Source organism: Lipophrys pholis, assembly GCF_963383615.2.
Source record: "Lipophrys pholis genome assembly, chromosome: 5".
In the NCBI taxonomy this organism is placed as follows: Eukaryota; Metazoa; Chordata; class Actinopteri; order Blenniiformes; family Blenniidae; genus Lipophrys; species Lipophrys pholis.
The window spans coordinates 17,410,312-17,422,393 of NC_137628.1; the positions used below are offsets into that span (position 1 = coordinate 17,410,312).

A 12,082-nucleotide genomic window follows, 5' to 3' on the forward strand; every position below is an offset into this window, starting at 1 on the left:
CACTTTGCTATGAGTGGTCTGCGTCCCTCTCCAGCTGTGAGTGATTTGTTTGAGTGCAGTTGAAGGGCGGGCGCCTGTCATACAGTTGTTTCCTTACACATTTGGCTTCCCCATCTGTCAGCAATAGAAATGTATTGAGGAATTTGTCCCAGGAAAGAGTCAGGCCACGCAGCTGTCCTCAGCCACTCATTCTTCTTACATTTCATTTATCTTAATGTCATCATCCCACCTCGCCAAAATTATTTCACGCTTCAATAAGATGGAGATTTGATGGCTGGTTTTACTGAGTTGTGCATGTTTTACTGAGACATAAAAGCAGATATTATTTACTTTCCAGCAAAGGGAAAGTTTGACCTTTTGAAAAGAAATGTCGTTCAGAGAACAACTACAAATATCGCTGATTACTTTGTTCAATAAAGATGCCAATATAGTTAAAACTTGTACCCTTTAAATTGAGCTTATTTTTCAGGTTTTTGCTTCTGTATAAAGGTTTCTGTGTGTTGGCATAATGTACTAGAGCGCGAAGATCCAAAATATTGCTTTGACACTTATTTATTTTATTTATCAGGTTTGTGTTGCAATTGTGTTTGAAGTATGTCAAAATTAGGTTATATTTCAGTGGCTGAGATTCTCCCGTTTATTTTGATTTGTGATACTTTTACTTGATTAGTGCATTGTCTTATGGTGGTTGTGGCAGCGCTCTTCAGTGCCACTAAATGGGGAGTCATTAGAGCATTCACTTTTTTGTTCCTTTAATAGTGATGTGTTAAAAGCTGTTGTGGACGGCTGCAGAAACCTCTGGAACTGTCCACCTTGCTTCTAAGATTTATTATTAGCATTAGCTGACCTTGTTCTCTCTGTGTACTCAAAGATGGATCCCATCATCACTCCTGGAATTTATATTTCTGACAGCCACACAAAACAATGTCTCACTATGAGTAGTATTTTTCATTCGCAGCAGTGTTGTTGGCATTAGGAGTGTCTGATTGATGCAAGCCTCGATTTATACCTGCGTTTACGGCTGCACGTTTGCCTCCATTGTTTTATTGCTTCTTCTTCTTCTTGTGAATTGTTGATGCATTCGTCACACAAATCAGGTTCTCTGCACGTTTCAGTGGACAAATAACTGTTTATGCACTAACGTCAGCAGATCTTGATGAATGAATCAGTCAGAAATAGAGTGGCCCACACAGTGGTCATCAGCTACTTTAATGTATTGCAGACATGTATTACAGCAGAGCTATCGGAGACACACATATTATAAATTAAATTAAATTAAATTAAATTAAATTAAATTAAATTAAATTAAATTAAATTAAATTAAATTAAATTACTTTTAAAGAAAGCAGCTCTCCATTACTATATATAAATATCCATGAATATAATTTGAACAAACTACTAATAAAAGACCTGTTGAATATATGACAAAACAAATAAGTTTATGGGTAAAATAATAATTTTGTTAAAATATACATGTTTATTGCTAAATTTGTCACAATTTTAATCGTGACAAAATGGTACACAAAACTCTGGCCTGTCTTAATTTGCTTATGCTCATTTGTACGGTATGTGAGCATGTGTTGTTTTGTTTGTTTTCAACAGGGCTGAAGTCCTCACCAAGTACCGACCTGTGCATAAATGTCTTCAGGGGATTTCCTGGTGTCCAGCAGTCCACTGTTGCCACTGCAGCATGTCTAAACATTCACCAAAAGGCTCATCAGCATGACTTCCGAGCTCCGTCTTTCCTCTGAAGGATTCAGAATGTGTTAAAGACGGACCCAGGCCATTATGCAATCGGCTGTCACAGATAAACAGCCTGAAGCGGCTGGTGAACCTGCACCGCAAGGCCATCCGCCGACATCAGGACTTGTGGTGGGTGAACTTCTCTTTTCTGCTTGACCACATCTCATTAATCCACTTCGGACTCTCCAGTGTTGCAGCTCTCGCCGATCTGAGCCCACTTTGTCATTTGGATTGCTTAAGACAGACTCGCACAAAAACACATGATTTTCTGTCCTGCTTTCATTTCTCCCTTGACCACATAGACACAGACACATCCCTTTGTACTTTCAGCACCACAGAGCAAATCTTGTCTCAGAGGTTTCCTGAGGTACTAAAGTGCACACTGTCTACCATTTTAGCCACAGTGTTGCTTCATCCTCTGACACACATACACCCCCCCTCCCTTTCTCTCTCTCTCTCCCTCTCTCTCATATACATGCTCTGTGTCTCCACTCACGCTCTCTCATTCTCTTATTCCCTCAACCCACTCCGTTTTTTTTTTTCTGCTTCTCCTCTTTGCCTCTCCTCCTTTTCCTTTTACACACATGCCTACAGATGCGCACACATGCTTCCTCTCCTCCTCGCTGCTCGCTCTCATCCTCTCCTCATATCCACTGGAAACTGTGCTGAAGCGGGGGTCCCTCACCAAGCCAAGTGGATCCCGTCACTTGACTAATTAGCCTTGAAGTGCTGCTGAAGATCATCATATTTAGCTTAGCGACCTAACGACAGCGTGCAGACAGATATAGACTCTGGCTGGAGGCTGGGTGCCTGGGTGCCTGGCAGTGGGCTCCCTCTCCATCTCTCTCTATTCACGCTCAGTGCCGAGGGCTTCTCCGCGGCGGAGCGGCGGAAGTGAGGGGCGGTTTAGCTTTGAAAGAGATGAAAAGGGGGTGGGGGGGGGGGGGAAGAAGCTGAGCTGAAACCACAACAGAACCACAGGATGGGAGTCCGCTGCAGGAGCGAATCCTCCTAGACACAGAGAGTGAAAGGAGGCAGCGGTCACCGCGCAGCGGCACGGCTTCCAAGATACAGAGATTTAAGGTGAGACTTTTTCTAACCAGTCTTTTTTTTCCTCTGCTTTTTTTTTTTTTTTCTCTCTTCAAACATGAGGTTGCTGGTGAATTTGTTAGTGCAACAGAATGAAACAGACTGTAAATAGTACAGATGTGCATCTCTGACCCATATTGTGAAACCTGAGGGACGGCAAAGCATCAGTTCTGTATGGGATCTCTCTCTCTCTCTCTCTCTCTCTCTCTCTCTCTCTCTCTCTCTCTCTTCTTGACTGAAAATTTAATACACACAAGTGTCAGCTCAGCTGTGTGGTACCACTTGTTGGATTGACATCCAAATCGACACGCAGTGAACACTGAGGAAATTGCCACTTTTATGTGTGTGAATCATACTCCGCACACCTTTGTGGACACATCGGTCTATGTAAATGTGCGAGTGCACCTGTGCATGTGAGCCAGAGAGATTGTGAGAAGGTCTTTTGTTGCCGCGGTGCCAGTGCGGGGCTTAAGGATCACATCATAGTGAACAACATGGACAGCAACACAAGAGACAATCAGTCACGGCAGCCTTATGCCTGATTGCTTCTCGCTGCTTCAGAGGACGGGTACATAAAGGAAGACCCAAATACTGTATTTACAGCAGACAGCCTCGTGTGTGTGTGTGTGTGTGTGTGTGTGTGTGTGTGTGTGTGTGTGTGTGTGTGTGTGTGTGTGTGTGTGTGTGTGTGTGTGTGTGTGTGTGTGTGTGTGTGTGTGTGTGTGTGTGTGTGTGTGTGTGTGTGTGTGTGTGTGTGTGTGTGTGTGTGTGTGCGCGCGTGCGTGGTCCTTTTATCTCCTGCCACAACTTGTACAATCTGTTCTCTCTCAGGATCATTAAGTGATGTTCTATATTCTAAACACCTCATGCTGTAGAGCACAATCTCATTCCTACAGTGGCATAATTGTGTAACAGTGGGACAGTGTTTCTCATGAGGCAGACAGGTGGCACTGGAGAATTGGGGGGTAGAGGGGGGGAGGGGGGTAGAGTGAAGATGTAGATGCACCACATCATGGAATACCTAACGCACAATAGACAGTGTGCTCTGCTTTCTGCATGCGTACTTGTTATACATCCAATATTTGTGTGACACAGGCTGCAGCAAGATTCTTCATTGATAACCGTTTCATACTGAAGGGATTTAATGCTGAAATGATGATTTCCAGTTCGTAAATGCTGCATGTTTAAGATGATGGGTTATTATTTCTTTTTGCTTGGGGAGATCTTGTCTTCCTTTCTGGCATATTTTATGTATTGTTTTGCCTTGTTGTCTAAATGTATCTTTTTTTGAGGGGGACAAGGTCTGGCAACCTTTTCGTAAAAACTTTTCCACACGAGAGGAAATCCTTCCACCTTATGTCTTGAAGTATTTCTGCATTAGCTATTAATTGATTAATAAATATAAAGTACCAATATGTTATTTAGGACCTGACCCAACCGTATTCAACAGGTATTTCTTCCACATGTGTGTTTGCCATTCGTTCCACCTGCGGACCTTTCGTTTGTATCACAACCATTAATGATAAGAGGCAGATCTTGTGACGCAGGATTTATCTTCAAACTCATCCGTACAACCGTCTTTTTTTTTATATTACTTTGCAGTGGAACTGTTTCAGGTGTGCGGTGAGGGCATGGACGCATTCCAACCACCTCGAGTGGCTTCCTTTCCACTGGCCCATAACAACCATTGATTGGGGAAAGGGCTGACAAGGCAGCAGAGATTCGCCCTCAGCCATAAAGTCAGCGAGATAATTGTTGTCAAGCAGATGAGGGAGCAAGCTCAATATCTGAGAGGAAAACCAATCAGTTCTATAGTCACTAAAATTATATTGAAGATTGCTGAGGGCTTTTGCTTCATGATTGATAATATCATGATTTGAAAGTTTCTAAAAAAGAAATGCTTTTTGCTGTTTTAATCAAAGAGGATATATTTGAACGCCTTTTGAGGTTTGAGGCTTCCATAAACTTAAAAGAGCAGAGGCTGACATTATTTATCTTGAGTGCAGTCATTTGCATGTCAGGAACTCCTGAGCGACTCAGAACCTCTGCCGTTTTCCTCTAACATACCCCACCATCTCGTCTCCATCTTTACTCCCGTTCTCACTTTAGGGACTGAGGCTGTTTTTCTTCAGTTTCTACCTGTTATCCCCCAATCGCTATTATTTCCCATTGCTGAGTCTGCTGGCTTCACCTCACCCTCGCTACTTCTGAAGAGTCTCCGAACACCTGCATCATGATTTTGTCTCTCTCTTATCTCTTTCTGTCAGGCTTTTGTTTTTGATCATCACGCCTCTGTTTCCACTCTACTTCTCCTCCTTTCAACCTCATTTCCCCACCAATTCTTTTGATTGCCTCCTGCTTACTGGTTTGTAGGTGTTTGTGTGTGCGTGCGCATGTGTATGCATGGGTGTGTGTGTGTGTGTGTGTGTATGTGCACCTGCCACTGTGCAACTTTTGATGCATCGTGCAGATGTGTTTATTTGGCATCTTTGCATATTGGTGAGTGAAGTGATGTGCAAGTGTTAGTGTGCATTTGCAGAAAAATCTTTGTTCATTTGTTGTTTTTTTTCGTTGATGACAGACAACAAAAGGACTCTTTTTCTTTTTTTTGTGTGTACTCCTGCATAATTATCAGTAAAATATGTATAACCCCGGGGCAATTGGCCAGTTTGAAGGTAGCCCGTGTTATTAATTAGCAAATGCCACATTGCAAACTGACTGAGACTGTACTGATTGTGATTAAAGACTCTAAGGAGTTGGACACATGGCGCTTCTGTTGTTCATTCAGACGGTTTGATCCCACATAAGTCTGTGACTCGCAGGGAAACTCACGTGCTGATCATCAGTGGAGCTTTGTTGCCTCACAGATGGGGTAACAGCTTTATCGCATGAAAGGGAGGTAATTCTACACAGGAGCGCCATTGTTTTATGTTAATGAATCCGAGGAAAATAACACAAATTCAAGAAGAAAAAAAAGTTACTGCATTGGAGAGTATCTCTTTCTAGCTTCTACACATGCTTCAGTCAGGCTCCAGTCAATACAGAGTGAAGGTGCATCGAAGACAGGTTGGCATCGGAGACAGACAGCCACTCACAGAGTCAATTGATTTAGCATGCTCGTCGTGAGATTGTGGGAGAATGGAAAGACTGGGAACAGTGAGACGGTTTCGAGTATATTATCAAGCTCTGCCCTACGAATGCATCTTAACGTACACCTTGATTTAAACGACTTAATTTTTTTTGTTGATATGCTAGATGATTTTATATACTGATGTCTGGTGCTGTGCATACAACAGTAAAGTTACTGATATAACTTGAAATTGAGAAAAAAGGATTTACATTTTTCTATAATTTCGTTTAAAATGGGGAGAATCGCCACATCTTAATGCTGAAATGCTCAAAGTAAAATATATATATAAGCTGACAATTGTCTGACACAGTTTTTAGTTTTAAGTTGAAGGCACGGGTACTGGCACTGAATATAATGCTGGTATTAAATGTAACACATGCCGTTAACTAGATGGATAGAAGATATAGTCCCCACACATGGGGCCGAGAGTTTAAAAAGACTTCAGACCAGATTGATCTTTTTGTCTGTGCATGTGGTTACTGATATCTCACCAGAGTTTGTATTTGTTTAAGCGTGGAGCATATTTTGAGACGAATACTCCAAATTACATTCTCTTTGTTTGATCTCTGCTGTCACGTGCAAACTGTGAAAAGCACATTAAGATTTATTTTCAATCGCTCCTGTTTAAATGAACTACTTCATACACTGTTGTGTTGTCTGCAACTTGACTCGTTGTTGTTGTCACTAAGTGAAGTGCTACCCGGGTCACTTTCCTTGTAAATATGTCAAGACAATTATTATCCACATCCGAAAGCCTTCAGACCGCCTCAGGGTGAGTTTCAAGTTGTCTTAATAAGAATAGGACAACAACTATAAAACTGACTCATTTCACAGTGTCACTATATTTTGACTCCGCTTGTTTTCAAACAATCGTTTTTCATTTGTGTCATGGACGCATCCGAAGCATTTCACGAATCGTCAAAAACAAATGATGTGAACATTTGTGAAATGTTTTGGTGCGTGTGAATCGATTTCAATGTCAGTTTTGGCTGTTGAACTCGGCACGCTACGCCCGAGCTTCACCTTTTTTTCCACACAAATGCAACAAAACTAATGACCAAGGCCCCATGATGTCCTCTGACCTCCACAGATGATTGACAGCCGGTTGTCGGCACAGAGGAGAGCAATGAGGAACCTTCCGGCAGACATAGGCCTGCAGAAAACCAGCACCTACATCGTGCCCTGCTTCCTCTTTGTGGAGGTGAGTGTCACAGTTAAAGAGACGTTTCATTCAGAGATGCAGGGCTGTGTTTAGCTCGTCACCCTCTCCTCACATCAGAAGATTTGAGTCTGATGCGACCTGAATGCTGAAAGTCCGTTTTTAAAGTGCCTTGTGTCTTGTTTTCGGTCATCATGAATAACTGACGACAACCTTTTTTATATTCAACCCGACTAAACTAAAACCTGGAACCTGCAGTCTTACGATTTGATGTGTTCCCAACCGAATTGTGTGTTTGCTGCTTACTTTGCAGGTGATGATGATTATAGAAATGTCCAAAAGGTTTGACACACACAGAGCAGGCTGATGTTCACATGACATGCAACACTTTAGAGTTTTCCGCCTCCTCTCCTGCACTGGTTTCTTTTTTCATTCCATGCTCTTCTCATGGCAGATTAACAGCAATCAGTGTCATTTGGGAAATTGCGTGGAAATGACGCTCTGTTTTCAATTCACTGACTCCCAAAAGAAGCGATTGATCCGATTAAATTGTCACAAATGGGTAATTATCCTCAGTGAATGAATCTCTTAGTGATAACATTCAGCGGGAGGCCGAAAGAATCTTACTACAAAGACATCCTCGAGTGACCTTTTTGCTTGTAAGTGTCTCAAGTCCTTCCCTTCTCACTCTTCTTGTGGCAAGTCGTCTCTTCCTGCAATCCCTGAATGACCCGATGAAGCGCTCATGGCCTCAGCTATACTGCCTAATTAATTGGCCTAATTACAAACGGAAACCCAATTAGCTCATGTGACTGCGAACACGCTTCAACCTGCAGGTCCTTTGAGCCCCTGAATAAATGTGAGAATAAACGGAAGTAGCATTTTAAAGGTTATTTGCATTTCAATTTGGGAAAAAAAGGAAAGATTTTGCATTCTTACACAAGGGGAGAAGGAATACAGTTTAAGGTTGGGAAAAGATTTGATGCCATATAAAGATACCTTAAAACATCCATCTTCCTAATTTATATAGAAAAGAAAGAGCCTGCAGGCAAACAACAGAGCAGAAGATAGAATCGGACAGTTTATGTTTTTTTAAACCACCAACTAAAACAAAATGAACACTGAAGTTGTGATAAACTGGTGTCATCCAGGGTTTATAAAAACAAAGCAAATATATATGTGCGTGTGTGTGTGTGTGTCCGTGCGTGCGTGCGTGTGTGCATGTGCAACTTGTAACCTTAATGCATATCAAAACCTCAATAAGTGAATCTCTATAAGGGTTTGCTTTTTTGTTAAGCTTTGCTCTTTTATGCTGATTCAAAACGTCATCTTCACATCCTACCATAGCTTATTCATGTGCTCTTTGCGCCTTATTCAACACATTAGTCTTCACGTCTTCCGGCACAGCAGTCCTCTTCACCTCAGTTCCATCTACTTTTCTTTTCAGCAAAAATATCACACAATCCCTGCAGGTTTACGTTGGGCCTTCAGCCTGCTTTTGTTTTCTTTCATTGCACCTTGATATTAGCTCATCTCCAACGCCCTCTTGAGTACTAGTTAAATTGAAATTTTTCACCCCATTTTCTAGTTGTTGTTTCCCCCACAGTACATCTGTAGTATCTCCAGGCTTGTGTCTGTCAGAGGTGCTCCTCCTTTCCTCCAGTATTCTCTTTGACAGTCTCTTGAGGACTGCCCAGTCACTTTTCTCATACCAGCTCTCTGCTTCCCTCCTCTTCAGCAATCATTCCCTTGAGTAATTACATCGTTTGCACCACAGATCTCTCCATTATTCAAGATTCATCTCCTCCTTTGACTCAAACGCCTGTCTGGAAAGTCTGCTTCCCTCTCAGTTTCCTCAGCGCTTCTGTCCAGCTTCATGTTTCCCCCTAGGTCTCTGTCATTTCTTTGTGATTTATCTATTTATTTTTAATATTTCCCAACTTGTTTCTGTTCTCCGTTGTCTCTGTTGTCTCCTGTTCTTCCTGTGATTGGCTCCTTTTTATGACAGAATTTATCGTCAGCACACCTCATTGGCATGCGGTGACGTAAATGTGGGGTGTGTTTTCTTTGCCCATGTTTTCTTCGTAATACTCATGAATGAGAGGATGAGTTTGCTTTTGTCGCCACACATATGGCCAGAGGTGAGAGGACGTGAACCTGATTGGACTCTGATAGCTGTTTGTACACCTGAATTAATCTCCATGTGTTGCAGAAGTTTAATACAGGGTGTTTTAAAATTACACCCCCCCTCCCAATGCTGTGTTCATACTTAAGCAGCTAGCTGTAGCATAGCTCCCCCCTGAGGGCATTCTCTACTTTGTTGTTACATTAGCATCTCATTACCCATTTCTTTTTAATTCAAGCGCCCAGTCGTATTCCCTTTCCTCTCTTGTGATCTTGTTTCTGTGTTCTCCTCTCATTTAATCTCTTTTCTCATAATCTCAGTCTCTGCCTATCACCGTTGGCTGCACCCTTTGCTTCCTCCACCTTTATCATTTTCTATCCGTCTGACCACGGCCCTTTTCCCGGTTTCTCGCATAGCCTCACTGCTGGTTCATCACTCCTTTTATCACACATCTTGTAATGTCGAGCATATCTAGCGGTGATTACCACGTCTCTCTTTCAGGCTGTTCACACTTTACAATATTGCCTTTGACCCTCTTCTGTCGGATGTTGATTTATTCCGCTGTTAGATTAAAACTGGCCACATCAGTTTACAAAAGAGGAGGATTTTTCCAGCTTTGCTTTCAACTGCACAGAATGAAAAGACACACTGTCCTCATCTGCCTCTCTCTTTCTCTCTCTCTCTCTCTGCCTTTTTTCTGCTCTCTCCTGTTGTTGCTCCATACGGCTGCTGTCGCTGCTGTCACGCTGCAAAAGCACACAAGAGGCCAGTCTGGGGCCCGACAGAGGCTCAGCTTCAAAGGATCCTCTTTAAAAAGTCATTTTGATATGACTGGTTCCTGACTTGCTTTAGACACTGGTGGGTGGGAGGAAGGGTGTGAGCTGGTTTGATCTAGTTCAGCAATGCTGACTGTGAAAGTCTGTACTGAAGCAAAGTTACAAGCAAAAGTATGAGTGACTACAAGAGGACTGTTTGAGTGGATCTTGCTGTGCCTACAACTACTCACAGCAAGAGAGTTGTAGCCCAGCATCAGGTGGGGCAACAGCGATACTCTTCACTGTTGTCTGTTAATGCACGTATTATAGACACAAACTCACAGCGCCCAGCCTTTGCAGTGTGTACTCAAGCTTTGCAGCTTTACCGTTAAGCCTCAACTCCCGGTTCAGACTTGGTAAGCCTCTTCCTCTACACTGCTTCCTCACGCCTTGTTGCCTGCATCCTCCTGTGGCTCACTGACTTCTATAAAATAAACAGACCGCCGAGCTTCAGACCATATAATATTTCAAGTCTACAGCTTGTGCCGTCTCTGATTATACTCAAAGGTACTAGACTTCTTCCACCTCTAATTCCTCAGCTCCCGTGCAGAAACACTCATCTGAGCATTTTCAATAATTTACCAGTCTCTCGTGAATTGGAAGTAAAAAATAATTTGAATACTAATTTGTGAATGTGTTGCAAATGATATGGAACTCTGCTTTAACTTTGTATCCTTTGAGCGCCTACTTAAAGTCTATTATCGTATCTGGCAAGTTGAAAAATGTGGATAATAACTGCATCTTCCGAATATTGCAAAGCATTTCTTATTATTCCTGCAACATTATGCAGATAGAAGAATAAACTTTTTTATGGTTTAGGCATGGTAATGGGAATGCTCCACCATTTTTACACATTAGAGTTTGATTACAGGCACTGGGGAGTATTTCTTCATATGGAAAAAAAAGTTGAACAAAGACTTCAGGTCTCAGAGGGAGCTGGGTTGATTATGATGAGAATGAAATGATGAGACTGACTGTCAGTCAGTTGGTGTGACTAACAAGAAAAATTTGAATCTTTGATGCTGTGGCCTGGATTTTGATTATATGGCCTTCTGACAGTGTTATACTACAATGCTAAAACAGTTGAAAGCAGTCGCTCTCTGATTCAGCGGACAAATGTTTGTGCCATTTTTCTGAATTCACAAAATCATTGACTCTGTATATGTTTGACGAAGACAGCTACATTCTCTTTATATAGATATACTGTATATTCAAATTTGTGATAAATATCAACTCTCAGAAACGGCATAGCTTCTAATGGCAACAAAGGATTATAGTTCCATTGTGTTGTTCAGGGGCACATTATATGGAAAGACTTCTGAAGAACAAAGACTACCAAAGGTTCAGTCAAATGTAGGCGTGCAAAATGTCTGCATGAAGCCTTAAATACTACTTTACTTTGTATTCTCAGTTAGTTAGTTCAAGGTTGCAGGAATCAATACCTAAAATCAAAGTAATGTTAATCAACAGCCGTTAGTCAAACCTTTGTGATGATTGAGATGTAAAATCATTAACCATTATCTCTTAAATATAGCATCTCTTAGTTTGCCGGCTGCATGTGAAGATTTTTTTCTTTAAAGTTGTTTTATGTGCTGGTTCTTTTTTAATAGGCTTGTAGCACTTTGAGATTTTTTTAATATGAAAAGTGCGTAAGAAATAAAAGGTAATTTCGTTATTATTATTATTATTATTATTATTATTATTATTGAAGCAGATAAGATGGGCAATTGCAAGGATTTGAGAAAACTCTCAGACATGAAACAGGGACACATGAAAAACAGAGGAAAAGCAAAGATCTTCATTTGATGTTGCTGCAATAAGTAAAACTAGTCTATTAGGGTTTGCTCAGAGGACGACACTGGACACGTTGGTGTCTTAAGGAGCTAATTTTATTGGAGCAAGCAAAAAATAAATAAAAATCCAAATGACCAAAGTCAAAATATCCTTGAGATCACATGAGATAACGATGTGACACTGGAAAGCCCAAAACCATTTGAAGGCAATCTGACACATCAGGGCAG

At 41.6% G+C, this 12,082-nt stretch overlaps 1 protein-coding gene across 2 annotated transcripts in view; it reads left to right on the forward strand.

Annotated features, from left to right (window-relative positions):
* The first annotated feature begins 2,687 nt into the window (after nt 1-2,687).
* plppr2b (phospholipid phosphatase related 2b) overlaps nt 2,688-12,082 on the forward strand; it is a 48,454-nt gene continuing 39,059 nt past the window's right edge. Inside the window, exons 1-2 of one of the 2 annotated variants that reach the window (XM_080462773.1) lie at nt 2,688-2,826; nt 7,053-7,163. In XM_080462773.1, coding sequence (XP_080318899.1) covers nt 7,053-7,163 — 111 coding nt within the window. In that variant the 5' untranslated portion in view covers nt 2,688-2,826. The remainder of the gene's footprint in view (nt 2,827-7,052; nt 7,164-12,082) is intronic. The other variant, XM_080462774.1, reaches the window with a different exon arrangement.